Raw genomic sequence first — 16,124 nt, forward strand, 5'->3', positions numbered from 1 at the left:
TCCCCAAACAAAGCCATGTATTCTAAATAAAGTGAAGGGTTTTTTTTTTTTACTTAAGCTTTTGAGCTGATGGTGGCTTCAAATATCCCAGTATATACCTTAAATATCAGGAGGTTAGATATAAAAATATTTTTTTGTCTTTCCCTCAACACAGAATCCAGCTAACACACAGCTGCTGTGTTGATGCGAGCTTGTGACACTGATTCATGGAGAGGTTTTTTTCTATGTTCTGCCATGAATGACAAATTGTTGCAGGGATGTGTGTGTATGTGTTTTGACACACAGATTGTGTCTGTTTTTGCACTAAAAGAGCCAATAACTGAGAGAACCTAACGGAGACAGACAGAGCCACATAGAGGGGGCGGCCAGTTTTCTATCGGGGATCAGGCAGGTGGGAAGGGGTGTTTTTCCCCCTTTTTCTATGCTTGCTTTCTCTTTCCTTCAACAAACATGCAAGGCATACCCTTTCAACAACACACACTTGCTAAAACTTGGGTCGACACAATGAGCAGGGACTGGCTTCAAGCAGTTGAACAAGGTGCTTCCTGTGACCCGGACGGCTGCTGCTACACACACACACTGATTTGTTGTTACTCCCTCCCTCCCCGATCAGATCTGGTTAATTTCTCCCTCCCTTCCCATGAGGACGTGTGTGTAGGTGAAAAACGGCTATGTTGCCGACTGCGATACACATCATTTATTCATGCTGTGCTCATGCTTAATTCATGCTCTGTTCAGGCATCTGCAAAGTGAATGAATACTGTATTAAAAGCAGCGCTATGTTATTCATGAGCAGAGATATTTTGGACTCCGATGGTAGATGTCTGCAAATGTTGAACTTCTTCTCTGGTTTAAGAGAACCAGGAAAGCTGACGGTGTTTTTCTGTGTGTCCCGCAGACTGTGAACTGCTTTGCTATGGAGAAGATGAAGAGGATAAAGAAGCGTCTGTCGTTGACCCTCCGGCCCAGTCTGACCATCGACGAATCTCTCTCAGAACTGGCTGAGCAGATGACCATGGAGGACGGAGGGACCAAGGATAATGGTAGGAGGGGTTTAACCGAACTATCATCCATCACTAAAATCTCTGCTTGGGTTTGCATAAGGAACACTTTATAGACATTTTATTAACATCTTTTACCAGTTGGAAGTTTATGAGGGATTGGCCTCTATTATCTAGATGACCGTCCAAAAATATTCATATCCCTGAGAGGTGTGCTTGGTGGTTTGTCGGCTAATCTTTAGCATAGTTCTCTTTAATGGAAGCTGTTTTTAAATCACAGATGCTTTGCTAAAGTTTCTCTTCCTTCAGTCTCTTTTTAGTGCATATTCATACACTGCAAAAACGATCTAGAAATTGATCAAAATGTCTTAAATTAACTATTTACCCTCAATTTGAGTAGGTAAATAAGATGATTTGCTAATGGAATGAGGATTTTTTTTCTCTTAAAATAAGGTGATTAGACAATAAACACTTGACAAAAGACAATGAAATAGTTGTATTCTTATTTTTTAATGTAGATTGTCTTGCTCCATTTGCAAAGTGTCTCACTTATCTCCTCAATTCAAGAAAAAATGCACTTATGTTAGGGAAAAAAATGTAGATTTCGATTCTTTCCAGTGTAGTTATGATTTTTGCTCAAATAAACAGAAATCATCAGTATAAACCAGTGTTTAGAAAAACAACTACAGCCAAAAAGGGATTGAGTGCTTTTGTGTTGTAAATGGAAATTTGAGAAGAATCTAATAGGGATACACCAGTCAGGAACAACAATCACAAAAATCAGTATCTGCCGATCACAGCATCAAATCAATGAATACTTCAACTGCTGTTTCAATTACTGTACGTTTATATTGTATTGTTAGCTAAGGATGAGGTGTGGGATGCTCTTAAGAGGTTTGTAAGTTGCTTTTAAAAGGAAACTTTAAGAGCAATTTTTTTTAGCCCTGGAAAAACTGTTTCGTGGTCCTACCTCCAGCAGAGACACCAACCAGCGGACTTATCCGATCTCCACAGTTAGCCTAACTAGCCTCTGTCAGCTGTAGCCTCCCCCTGCCCTGCTTTAACAAGAACAGACCAGAATATCTATAACATTTATTTTTGCCTCATTACAATTAGATCTTTTTTGTTTCTTTCTTGTCAAACTCAAATAACAAATCTTTCCTAATTATTAAAAGTCGTGACCCCGATGGTTACTGATGTATTTTATGTATGTTAAGTACAGACCCTATATTGGTTGGTGGATGGTTCTGTTTTTTAGTTGGTTGTTTTTCAGATTTTTCATTCAAATTAAACAAAAATTCACTACATATAAAAGATTGTAACAAATTTTGGAATCTCACTTTTTTCCCCCCAATTTTGTCCTGTTCAATCATCAGCAGATCGCATGCTGGGGAAATAAAACCCTATTAGATCTCCATAGATGTCCAATCACACTGTTGCTCACATCCTCAATGAATGTTTAAACCTGTAAAAATCGCTGGAATAAATAAGTAAAACTTTACATGAACAGCAGATTTTAAATGTCTTCAGGAAAATGTTTCCCTCCCTCTGTGTCTGTCAGCAGCAGACATTTAAAAACTCTCCACTCAGCTGACTTGATGGGGGGGTTGTGAGTATGAAGCAGTGATGGTAATGAATTAAGAAGGATAGCTTTGTAAGAGAGTGAGCTGCAGCTGCTTCCCCTGAATCAAGTTATGTAACAGAACAGAGCTACAGTGCTTCACCAACACACCGTCTTACATCTCAGGGGACGCTGACTTCCATTAATTTGTCCCCGATTTACCTGAACTGTAACCTGATCCAAACCCTGACCTCTTCCTCACAAAAAAATGTTTTATTATTTTACTTCTTTGCTCTCTACCTAAGGTAAAGTGACAGAATAAAAGACTGAAGACATTAGTTATTTCTGCCCACTCAAACAAAAAAAAAGAAGCAAATCTGTAGGAAACAGGAACCAACTGTTCAGACTTATTCAGTCTCTGCTGTTATATAACGTCTTGCTTTGGTACAGCCGTGGAGCTGCGCAGATCCACTGACGCTTAAGTCGTCTGCTGGCGCTTTTGTCCGACAGCTTTCACGATAAATGGACCCTCATCTATCTTCCTCAGCGTTTTCACAGCGGAGTGACTCACTAATAACAGAGTTGGGAGCCGAGCTCCAGCGGCTGAATCTACATGAATTAGAGCCACTTAGCAGGTGTGGGGGTCAAACGGTGGAAATCAACATGTCTTTGAGCTGCGTCAGTGAAAACGGTAAATAACTTGATTTAAGCCAAGAGCAGAAGCTCCATGTTTGCTGTGACTCAGACAGCACTGATTTAAGCGTCTCAAAGGCACTTTTAAAAATGTCGAAACTTTATGGATGCCTTGACTCAGCTTATATGAATTCATGATTAAAAAATAAAGATTTTTTTTATGAAAATCTAGCTGAAATATTCATAAAAAAAATCCCCCACATTCCATGAAAAATTTGTTCAGATTAAGAACAAGTTCTGCCCATTCCTCTGCTTTCATGGCCCTGAAGGCAGCATAGGAACATGTAGGGGCATGAAAGACTACTTTTTATTTTTTTATGATCCACATGGTTTATTGGAGCAGACAGATAATTCACAGCCGTTAAACCTACTTTTAGATCAAAATAATAGTGTATGAGTTTAAGCATCAGTACTGTTACACTGATTTTAGTCCAGCAGGTTAAAATAGCTTATTTTTCATATATGCTAACTAAAGTTTGATATTTTTTAGACATTTTAATCATCTTGTACGAGTTTCAACTTGTAGCTGTCTACAAAAAAACCTAATTCTAACGTAGCAATAAAGATACTGATGTTATGATCCAGTTGAACGCATCTTTGTTTTGGTTTTAAATCTAACAATTGTGGTTTGTCATAAATTAGGATTATCAGGGAAGCTGGATTTAATTTGGACTGATGATGAGGAAAATAAACAGAGAATATTTCTGCTAAGATATAGAAAATATTTTTGTTTTTATTTTACATTCAAGTATGTTTACTAGTATCTGTTCTGGTCTTTAAGAAAAAAATATTTATCAATAGTTTCACTGGTTTAACTCCGGATTAGCTAAATTGGCCAGCCTATTTTTCTGAGCAAGGATTCAATCGGCAGGACCAGCTTCTGCACCCACGCCATCTTTATTTTCTGGTAGCTTAAACCTTTAAACTTATATCACTAACCTGCTTTTTTAGAGTAGCAGTGTATCAATCTCCTTCTATAAACAGATTTTTCTTTTTTTAAATAGTTTAACTTTAACTTTACAGTCTATGAATGTTTTGATATGAATTGCAGCTTAATTTGACGTTAGATTAGTGTAACGTATGATTAAGAGCTACTTTAATTGGGGTGCCTTTTTTTTTAAATGCCCCAGCTGTCAGGCTAACTGCTTGCTAGCATTAATGTTATTAACATGAAATGTTTGTAACATTATGTGATGTTAAAATTATTAATGATAATAGGTAATTAAAGGAAGGACTGCCATTGGACAAGGCTGACATTTTGTAATCAAATAATATATAATTGTATTCATTTATTTCCAAGAAATTATTTAATCACTGATTAAACAGGGCTTCTGCAGGTCATTAAATGTCATTAAACGTCATTAAATTATTATTTTTCAAATTAAGGCCTTAATTGGCAATAAGATTAAATGTTATTTATAGAGGCATTTAAAATGCTTTACTAAAAAAAAAAAAAGTTCATAATAACAATTTCTTCAGATATACACTATATTGCCAAAAGTATTTGCTCACCCATCCAAATTATTGGAATCAGGTGTTCCAATCACTTCCATGGCCACAGGTGTATAAATTCAAGCACCTAGGCATGCAGACTCTTTTTACAAACATTTGTGAAAGAATGGGTCGCTCTCAGGAGCTCAGTGAATTCCAGCGTGGAACTGTGATAGGATGCCACCTGTGCAACAAATCCAGTCGTGAAATTTCCTCGCTCCTAAATATTCCACAGTCAACTGTCAGCTGTATTATAAGAAAATGGAAGTGTTTGGGAACGACAGCAACTCAGCCACGAAGTGGTAGGCCACGTAAACTGACGGAGCGGGGTCAGCGGATGCTGAAGCGCATAGTGCGAAGAGGTCGCCAACTTTCTGCAGAGTCAATCACTACAGACCTCCAAACTTCATGTGGCCTTCAGATTAGCTCAAGAACAGTGCGCAGAGAGCTTCATGGAATGGGTTTCCATGGTCGAGCAGCTGCATCCAAGCCATACATCACCAAGTGCAATGCAAAGCGTCGGATGCGGTGGTGTAAAGCACGCCGCCACTGGACTCTAGAGCAGTGGAGACGCGTTCTCTGGAGTGACGAATCGCGCTTCTCCATCTGGCAATCTGATGGACGGGTCTGGGTTTGGCGGTTGCCAGGAGAACGGTACTTGTCTGACTGCATTGTGCCAAGTGTAAAGTTTGGTGGAGGGGGGATTATGGTGTGGGGTTGTTTTTCAGGAGCTGGGCTTGGCCCCTTAGTTCCAGTGAAAGGAACTCTGAATGCTTCAGCATACCAAGACATTTTGGACAATTCCATGCTCCCAACTTTGTGGGAACAGTTTGGAGCTGGCCCCTTCCTCTTCCAACATGACTGTGCACCAGTGCACAAAGCAAGGTCCATAAAGACATGGATGACAGAGTCTGGTGTGGATGAACTTGACTGGCCTGCACAGAGTCCTGACCTCAACCCGATAGAACACCTTTGGGATGAATTAGAGCGGAGACTGAGAGCCAGGCCTTCTCGTCCAACATCAGTGTGCGACCTCACAAATGCGCTTCTGGAAGAATGGTCAAAAATTCCCATAAACACACTCCTAAACCTTGTGGACAGCCTTCCCAGAAGAGTTGAAGCTGTTCTAGCTGCAAAGGGTGGACCGACGTCATATTGAACCCTATGGATTAGGAACGGGATGTCACTTAAGCTCATATGTGAGTCAAGGCAGGTGAGCAAATACTTTTGGCAATATAGTGTAACTGAGTCCGTCGGTTTGCGCTGAACTGCTTCCGGTTGATCGTAAAGCCGTATATTCCGAAAAGAAGCCCGAGGCGGGGAAAAAGTTAGAGAATGTGAAAATGCAAACTTCAACAAAAGTGGCTGGAGAACGAGGAATTCAGGACATGGCTGCAGCCTGTCGACGGTAAAGATTAGGAAAGATTTTGCCGTGTTATTTATATGAGAGTCACAGGTACTTGTTGATGGCAATAAAATTATTTATAAGAGCATTAAAAAGCATTCAATTAGAGCTACTAATTTCTGTATAAACCCTGTTAAATAATACAATTTAACAAATAAAATGCATATATATATTTTTTTTACCATATATGAGATGTGAAACACCATTTTACAATGCATTTTTAAAAATCTTTTAATCCTCGTGGCTGGCCCTTCTCAATAAGTGGATCAACACAGGTTAATGGAGTAGGAGAAGCCACTGCGTTTCAATCTGTGTAAACCGATATTAAACCACAAAAACACAACTCTAATAAGACGCAATAAAATGCACCAAAACATTTTTGTTTGATGCCACATGTGTGAGCAACAGGAAGGAGTTGAAATGTAGATGAGGAAGGAGAGAGGCGTGACCCAGCAGGGACAGACTGAGGATGAGGTCAGAAGAGCTCCTGACAGCCTGGGAAGAAAACACAGATAAAGAATAAGGAATATTAATTAACCTCAGGCTTTGCACCCAAATTATGCTTACATTAATCATTTTAGTATATGATGTAGTTACATTTACTAACTATTTAGGAGTATTTTTATTTATGGACACAAGTAGGCCCATCCATCCATCCATCCATCCATCCATCCATCCATCCATCCATCCATCCATCCATCCATCCATCCATCCATCCATCCATCCATCCATCCATCCATCCATCCATCCATCCATCCATCCATCCTCCTCCGCTTATCCGGGGTCGAGTCGCGGGGGCAGCAGCTTAAGAAGGGAGGCCCAGACTTCCCTCCATCCATCCATCCATCCATCCATCCTCCTCCGCTTATCCGGGGTCGAGTCGCGGGGGCAGCAGCTTAAGAAGGGAGGCCCAGACTTCCCTCCATCCATCTTCCTCCGCTTATCCGGGGTCGAGTCGCGGGGGCAGCAGCTTAAGAAGGGAGGCCCAGACTTCCCTCCATCCATCTTCCTCCGCTTATCCGGGGTCGAGTCGCGGGGGGAGCAGCTTAAGAAGGGAGGCCCAGACTTCCCTCTCCCCAGCCACTTCTTCTAGCCCCTCAGGAGGAACCCCAAGGCTTTCCCAGGCCAGCCGAGAAACATAGTCCCTCCAGCATGTCCTGGGTCTTCCCCGGGGCCTCCCCCCGGTGGGACATGCCCGGAACACCTCACCAGGGAGGCGTCCAGGAGGCATCCTAACCAGATGCCCGAGCCACCTCAACTGGCTCCTCTCGACATGGAGGAGCAGCGGCTCTACTCCGAGTCCCTCCGAGCTTCTCACCCTATCTCTAAGGGAGAGCCCAGCCACCCTACGGAGGAAGTAGGCCCATATAAACAAAATAGTCCTTGAGCTATACTGCTGTAAAGAGGCTCCTCTACCCACCATGAATAACCTCATCGAACAGAGCTGACCTGTTTTAAGCATCAGATAGAAACCATCAGGTAGGAGATAAACCTCCTGTTTAACAAAATCTTTGTTGTTTTAAGGGTATTTTCTGCGGCGCTGTTTAGGTTAATATACAGTAAAAGATATAAAAAAAACAACAACTGTACATACTGGTTTGATAGGGTTCATTATGCAAAATAGATTTGAAGTGTTGAAAATGTTTCTTCTGCATAAATGTTATTTATTGCATTTAACTTTATACTTTTGTCTATTTGATTACTATTGTAATAAATCAGAGATTTTGGTACTAAAGGTTATTTTTTACCCAAATACTTTTACTATAAATTGTTTTCACCTTGTTAGGATAGTTGAAAGGAAACAGTGTGCAGATATATCCTCTGGTACCGTCTGTCTCCACATATCCTATATCTAATGATGGTGGGACGTCATTAATAAAATAAAACTACCAAGGCCATTTTCTTTTCAGTCCAGTCCTGCCAAAGGCTTCACTTAACTCCAGTCTGTAAACACAAAAGCAGTTTGCTCTTTATCGACTGTAATGGAATAAAAAGCTTATTTATTAGCGGTTAAGTGTATTTTATGACTGGGATTTTATTTTACTGTGTTTGTTTTTAAATGATAAATCATTAAAGCTGCTTGCTTGGTTAAATTCAGATTAAACATTTTCCACATTATTATCTATTGGTTTTAAAGCTATGGAATACCAGAAGAGTCAATAAAAACCATTAGATCTTACAGTTGTGAAATGGCACATTTTAAGAGGCATTTTAAACTGTATTTATCCAGCAATTCTTAAATACTACATTTTTAAAATGCTTCAAATCGTATTTCTAGATTTTGATTTATAAACCTTAGTTTGTAAATATCTTAATCATATTAAGAAAAGGTCATTTCTTTTTTTCCCCATCATGCTTATCAAATCTTTTTTGCAGTTGCATTTTCTTTTTAATTTCCTCTTTCATTGCTTAGACAGCTCCCTCATGGACTGCAGGAGGAGGTGGTGATTTGCTGCTTTACTTGCTTCTTAACCCCAGCAGCTCCGGATCTGATGCAGCGTTTAATGTTTTAATGTGATGAAGGATTCATTTTTTACACCTAAAGATGTCATTTTCTCCTGGTTTTTTTTTTCTTTCTCTGTTACAGAGCCCTTTATGAGGAATGGCCGCCCCCCCACCTCCCACAGCATGCACTCCTTTCTGCACCAGTACACAGGCTCCTTCAAGAAGCCGCCCCTCCGCCGGCCGCACAGCGTCATCGGCGGAAGCCTCGGGTCCTTCATGGCCATGCCACGCAACGGCAGCCGCCTCGGTGAGCGTTCACAAACCCAAACACACAAGGTAACAGCGGAAGGAAACGAGCGGAAGGAGAGCAGATGGCATCCGGCAGCAGACAGGAAGTGTGTCATGATGCTGAGATTTCCACCGTCCTTTTCTCACAGTCACTGACAGAATGACTCGGCGGCGTTCCCGTGAGCCAGCTTCTCTGTGCGTCCTCCGTCTGGGCTGCCTTCTCACCCGCGAGGCAGCTGGATGCAGGACTCAGCCAAACATGACGCGGTTTCTTGCGCGTGCTGATTTATCTCAGCTGAGCTGTCATTGAGGAAGATTCAAAGCAGCAGCAGTTTGTGTTGATGGAGGGACCCCGTATCATCAGTATCGATGTTAATAAAGTGTTTTTATAAAATGATAAGTATCCAGTAATAATAAGATCTTAAATATGGTTTGGAAACCATTAATGAAAGGAGATGAGATTTCCTGAGACAAAAAAAATCTAGGATCTCCATTCCCCACAATGAGATGAAAATAACTAAACAGAGAGACCTGTCAGAAAAACTGCTTGTTAGTTTTTAGTTCTGTTAAAGGTGAGAGCAGATTTGTTTAGGCCTAAAACGCTGCAGGAATCATTGAGATGATCCCACTGACTCAATACCAAGAGCTGCTTTTCAGTTTTATCCAGTGAAAAATTCTAACATTTTAGTGTTTTCAGTAACATCTGGGTTTAATCCTCCAGGACCCCGCCCAGCGCATTTTAGCACAAACAGTGAAATTAGGCCGATCGCTGACCTTAAAGGTATTGTGGAGGATTTTTTTTAAAAGACCCGCCCTCTCCGCTTTAAAAAACAAATGCACGTGCAAGAGCCCATTTCTCCTTGTGCGTGCCATGATGCTAACTGTGCTTTTTGCTACCTTCTGGCATAAAGATGGCTAAAAACATGGTTTCTAAATTCAGTTTTCTTTATTTTAAAGTTTGGGTAGATAGATGATTTCTGGTTGTCAGGTTTGGTTTAGTTTGGATATAAATTGTGTGAAATGGTTTTCAGGTCTGAAAAAGTTTGGTTAGCAAAACTTTAGGAATGAAAGAAATAATAAAATAATGGACTAAATGAAAATGTTTTTCCAAACTATTTCGTATTTCACTTAATGCTTCATTTTTTTTTTACATAAGACATTGTCTTCAGTATTCTCTAGCTATCTTTAATAGCTTCTTTATCCCTTTTTCTTAAACTTGTAGCGTACTTTTGTAGCAACCTCAACAAAATCGTAAAAATCAACTTAAATCTGCATAATGGCAAAATCAATTAAGCAACTTGAATGAAATAGATTTATGTGCCTAAGTTGGAATTGAAGCAGGTAGATTTGAGACTTCAGATTGATTGGATTAAACAAACAGTTTTTGTTGTTCTTATTGTGAAGTGCCTTAAAAAGCAACACTTGCCTCCATACTCACTTTTTTGCAGTGCTAACCTAAAGGTGTTTCCGTCCTTGAAAAGATGGCGGCTGTTAAAATCTCTGCATATAAAAAAATAAAATATAAAATGCAGCGTTCCAAACCAGCTCTAGGTCATAAACCTGTTAGACCTCCTCATGTTTCTCCTGTTTACATAAATCCAACATCAACCTTTAAACCAATTTCCTTCCTAAATGCTTCGACAGCATCGTCCTTTAGTAGCAGAAACTTTCTGTTCCACAGATGGTCCACTTCTCTGATCTTTTTTTTTTTTTCTGGACAGGAAAATACTAAAAGGACCCATTGAGCCCCAAACTGGACCCTGTCCCAGTTAGAAGGACTTGGATCTAAAAACGGGACAGTTAAATAGGACATGGAGGCTTCACTTCAAGCTGCTGCAGTGTGTGTGTTCATTATCAAAGATGCTAATGAAGAGGTGCAGAGAAAGGGGAAGGGAGAGAGATGAGGACAGGAAAGAGAGGATATATGGGAATATTCAGGATGAACTGGAGTAAAAATGGCTGCAAAGTAAAAGATTGTTAAAAGAATTTAACAGAAATGGAGTGGGAGGAAGACTAGGATGCTGCTGCTGCTGCTGATCAGAGCCAAGGAATGAAAGCAGATTATAGAAAGTAGGAATTGTGGGAGGAAAGGTAGAGCATGGTGAGAGATGACAGAGGTATGTGAAAATAGATGAAGTTTGAAGACAGTAGGGTAGATTAGATCTGGGAAAAGATCTGGAGAGGAGCTGGTAGAGAAGGAATGCAGCCGGTACGAGCCGCTGCCTAGAAAAACCTCAAGAGGAAGAGGACTAAATCAAAGGGAGAAAAACATAAGAGGCATGAAGGGAGAAAGATCCAGTGAGGTTTATATGTTAGAACAAGATGGTAGATCTTCCCTTTTTACAGGTATGTGTTAGAAAAATGCAAACAGTGTGTTAGATTCAGGGTTGGAATGAATAGAAAACCTGTTTTTTTTTTTCTTGAAAAATCCTGTTAATCTAAAACATTTGCTGATGTTTTTTGTTAGGATCTAACAGCTGGGTTATAAAGACAGACAAAGGAGCCTCTGATTGGTTAAAGAGGGAAAGCTCCTCTGTTTAAAGCAAGCAGCCTGAAAATAAAACAGAAATGACCTGATTTCAATAAAAAGCAGTTTTTAAACAATGATTTAATTATGAACTAAATAAAACTATCCAAACCAACCAGATTAACCTATGGAGTGAAAGTCATTTAATTTATGTTGCAATTAAAACTTTTTTTTACTTGAAATTTATTTAAATTTTTTTGTCTTTTTCAAATTTCGATTTGACAAATATAATTTTATTGGTATCGTTCTCTTCTCTTCTGGGCTTTCCTCTGAAGTGAGGAATGAAGTCATTTATTGGTCTGCTGGACGTTAAAGACAATATTTTAACTGGTCAGGAGTGACAGAATGTGACCTTGAAAATGTTTAGTAGTGTAGTGTTTAGTAAAACAAAAGAAATTTAAAAGACATTTTTTTTTTTTTTTTGGTCAAGAAAATTTGATCAGTGAAACATGAAAAGAATGTAATTTAAAATTAAAAATATTTAAATATAACAATATCATTTATGTATATATGATCAAAATAAAATATAAAAAATTAGTTTTAAAAAATGCTAAATTATTCAAAATCTTTTTTTTTTATTAAAAGGCTTTTCGAAATGTGCCTTTTTCAAATTTCCATCAAATGTTTTCACTGCATATTAATCCAGAACTGTTAATAGATCGTTTCATGTTTTGGAGAGCTGCTTTCAGTCAACTTGAACAGAACCTGTCTGACTGCATGAAGTAGGCTTAAGGCGGGTTTATAACCAGAAACCAGGTCGTTTGCGTGTTTCGCAGTGAACGCAAATGTGCCCCTGCCCCTTCCACAGACAGTCTGCTGCACCTCTGCTGTGAGTCTCCAAAATTGTAGGTGACCGCAGACAGGAGGCCTCTGATTGGTCAAATCATACACTATGCCTTTTTCCTGTTTGGTACCTTACCGGCTTGTTTTGTTTGTATGACCACCATTGTGGAAAACAACTCGTGAAGTTGGACCAGCTAGAAGAGCGAGGTGCACAAGAACGCTGGGACCCTTTTTCCACCTGGATCCCCGCTCTTTTTCACCCTCATCTCGCACAAACTTGCCCCCACTTCCTCACCGCCTCGGCCGTCACAGCTAGGTCGTGATTGTCCCTCTTGTGTTGTGGCGTGGAATAACAAAGCGCATACGACGCTTCAATATTGGGCATAGATCAAAATATCTGCGACAAGCTCACTGTGACACACTGCTGCAGAAGGATAACCAGCCCTTTAGGGTTCAGATGTCGATCTAAAGATAATCCGGAACAGTAGGTGGCGCTCCGCAGTACCTCATAATATAAAGCCGAAGATCCTGAGTGTTTCTCAGTCTTTTGTTAAAGCTTATAACCTTTACCTTTGATCAAATGGCCATAAAAAAAGAGCAACAAAAGCCTTTCTTTTCCTCCCCCGTTAGCAAACCTTGCAGGAAATTCCCATATTTGGCTCCTTTCCTCCTCCCACACCTTTGCTCCGCTGCACCAACAAAACCCCTCATAGAAATTCTTCCTCTTCTCCTCAATCTGTCCTTTCCTCTCCAGATTTTTATGTTGTTTTATTCAGCTGAAATAGTGGGTTGAAGTAGCAAAAGTAGAAATGTTAGAGTTCCAACACGTCCAAATGTGATCTAGAATAAAGCAGCAGTTTATCTCTGCAGGCTTGTTTAACGACAGGCTGCCTGGTCTGAGGCGCTGATCACAGAGATCCATGCAGCCATAGCTACTCATTAACTCTATATATATGTGTGTGTGAGTGGAGGAGAGGAGGGGGATTTACACACATCTCCTGCAGCTGGGCTTCAGTAGTGGTGGGATCTTTTATTGCCTGGGAGGAAACGGTTCAGGCTGCGGTCTTTGGTTCCTACAGGAGCTGAAGGGAAACTTTCATTCATACTCTGTGGAGGAAGTTTACATGTAAAGCAGCGACACGTTAAGTGATTTAAATGTTTGAGGCGAGAAAACCGCTGAAAAGTCTGAACAGAACAGAAAGCTGACGAAAGTGTTTACATTTAAACAAGCATCTTTCATTGATCATCTAAATGTGACACTGATGTCAGCTGGAGAGATGATTTCCAATTTCCTGATAAAAAAAAAAAAAAAAACATTTGTTGGTTTTTAAAATTCTCAAAGATGCTCAGATCTACAGACGCAGCAACGATTCAAAGGTTTAAATCCACCGAATTTAGAGCAAACAAAGCTGTATTAGCACCCGCCTCCATCTTAAAGTTATACTAAGACCTCCTCAGTTATTTCTCAGTTTATTCGAGCTGTGACTCTTCTTCTGATTTCAGACATTGTTCATGAGAACCTGAAGATGGGTTCTGATGGGGAAAGCGACCAGGCTTCAGGAACATCTTCAGATGAGGTCCAGTCGCCTACAGGTGTCTGTCTGAGGAACAGAGTTCACCGCCGCATCTCCATGGAGGTAAAAGACTCTGATTTCCGTCATGTCAGCTGTCACAGCACGAGAAAAGGCTGGAATATAGATTTTCTACCGAGCGTACGCTCCAACACAGGCCTGTTGTCATCTCTGAGGCTTGGGAATAAGCCGGGTCTGTTCCTCTGCTTCACAGCCATCAGCCTGAGCCCCTCCTGGCCTCATCAGTACTGTTTTTTGTCATTTTAGTTTGTTATTATTTGCAGAAAATCCATCAAATCAGCTAGAAGTGTCTGACATGATCGGTTGGCTCAGGAATCACAGCATAAAGATCTAGAAGTTGCCTTAATGATCTGTGTTCCTTTCTTTTGCAAACAAAAAGCTGCTGTATGTGGACCTGCAGCTCACCCTGGAGGCCTGCTGCCCCCTGCTGGCCATGGAGAGTATAGAACAAATCCAAACATGGCATCTTTGGTGAAAATATCTCCTCTCCTTCTTAATGACGCGCTGACCTATTCTCATCTGTGTTTAATGCTGGATGCAGAGCAGCAGAGGAACTCCAGGCTGTTAAATCAAGCAGGAGCTCCAGAAAACAATCAAAGAAAAACTAGTAGAGTGCTGCTGACCTCAGTTACTGTAATTAAGAAAAAATGTCAATTTAGTGTAAACTAACATCTAGCTTATTCAAACCTGAATTTTCACTAAAAGGTGCAGCAAAATCAAAGATTTAGATTGGCCTAGTCAAACCTGGGCTTTCAGTCCAATAAATGTAATGTTATAAAATGACCAGCCAAGAAATGAGCATTTATTTTGCATTATTTACCTCAAATGTAGCTGAATGAAAATCATTTTGAAGAAAGAGCGCTTATTTAGGTTCTGCACTTGTTTTTATTTAGAATTGTGGAAGAAACCACCTAAAAATCTCATATTAGCAGTTGATCAAAAGCCAAACATCAAAGCTAACCCTGAGAACAGCAGCCACAGAGTGAGACATGGTGGTGGCAGCATCATGCTGATGAAATGCTTGCTTGTTTTGTTTTTTCTTTTTCCTCAGCAGCAGCTGTTCTGAACTGGTCCCAGCCTCGTTTTATCTTTTCCTTCTATTCAGTCCTTACATTGTTTATCAGAGTCATAGAAGTTTACAATCTTTGAGTGACCTAGTGGGTAAGGGGTGTGAATACTTTTCTAAAGCCGGCATCGTGCGGCAGGTTGGAGAATCTTCTGCTCAGCCTGCTGCTCCATTTCGTCTCCACAGAATCGGACTACGATGTTTTGGTTCTTCATTAAGTGTTGGAATCTGTTCTGCTTCAGGATCTGAACAAGCGCTTGTCGCTGCCTGCTGACATCCGGATCCCCGACGGCTACCTGGAGAAGCTGCAGCTCAGCAGCCCGCCCTTCGACCAGCCGCTGAGCCGACGCTCCCGCCGGGCCTCGCTGGTCAGTCTGAGAACCCCCTCCCGTCGTGTTTTTGTCCCTCTCTAGCTTCTGCAGTGCTCGTCGTCTCATTACCAGACTCCCTCTGTGCCGTTGCCATGGCTACTGGCCCGATGAGAGATGGATTCGCTCACCTCCTACTTTTATCCCCACCAGATTGGATCATAAAACTCAGCAGACTCTCCAAACTGAAGATTTTTATAATGAAATAAATGATTCGATTAGTTTTAATCCATTTAGACAACTGCATTTTGCTGCAGCTTTGAACTGCTCAGGAGTTAAAGGAGGGTTTTATGGCTATTTTTGGCTAAATTCATTTAAAAATAGCCCAATAAGAACATCTTTATTTATTGATGTCTGAAGTTCAGTCTGCATCATAATCAATCCAGATCGCTGCTGTTTGAAGGTTTCATTGTTCAGTTTCTGGTTTTGGATGAAAGCACTGATAACTGACTAAACCAAGCAGGAACTGAAGGTTCTGCCCCAGTCTGACCCGGTTCTTCTTCTCCTCCTCAGTCTGAGATCGGCTTTGGGAAGTTGGAGACGTACATTAAGCTGGACAAACTGGGCGAGGTAAGAAAAGCTGGAGGAACCGTAGGTTAGCAGGTGATTCCTCTGAGGTTCTGATCACAATGTCGCCTTTAGGGAACGTACGCCACCGTGTTCAAGGGGCGCAGCAAGCTGACGGACAACCTGGTGGCGCTGAAGGAGATCAGACTGGAGCACGAAGAGGGAGCGCCGTGTACGGCCATCAGAGAAGGTGACGGAGCATAAACTGTCCTGCAGACCCGGTTTAATGGTCTGAACTACATCAATCCTTCATTATTGGTGTCCTCTCCCTGCTGCTTGTCTCCTTCCTTTCTTCCATCCTTTCTTTCTGTCTTTTACTTTGAAACCTTTTATTTTC

The 16,124-nt window shown here is 40.8% G+C and overlaps 1 protein-coding gene across 1 annotated transcript in view; it reads left to right on the forward strand.

The window, feature by feature from the left end:
* Nucleotides 1-16,124, forward strand: part of cdk17 (cyclin-dependent kinase 17) — a 56,204-nt gene that overhangs the window by 30,137 nt on the left and 9,943 nt on the right. The window contains exons 2-7 of the mRNA XM_038302064.1: nt 899-1,043; nt 8,739-8,903; nt 13,698-13,831; nt 15,095-15,220; nt 15,734-15,790; nt 15,863-15,977. Of these exons, the coding sequence (XP_038157992.1) occupies nt 917-1,043; nt 8,739-8,903; nt 13,698-13,831; nt 15,095-15,220; nt 15,734-15,790; nt 15,863-15,977 (724 nt within the window). The 5' untranslated portion in view covers nt 899-916. The remainder of the gene's footprint in view (nt 1-898; nt 1,044-8,738; nt 8,904-13,697; nt 13,832-15,094; nt 15,221-15,733; nt 15,791-15,862; nt 15,978-16,124) is intronic.

This window comes from Cyprinodon tularosa, unplaced genomic scaffold (assembly GCF_016077235.1).
Source record: "Cyprinodon tularosa strain WSP-4 unplaced genomic scaffold, ASM1607723v1 ctg480, whole genome shotgun sequence".
NCBI lineage: Eukaryota > Metazoa > Chordata > Actinopteri > Cyprinodontiformes > Cyprinodontidae > Cyprinodon > Cyprinodon tularosa.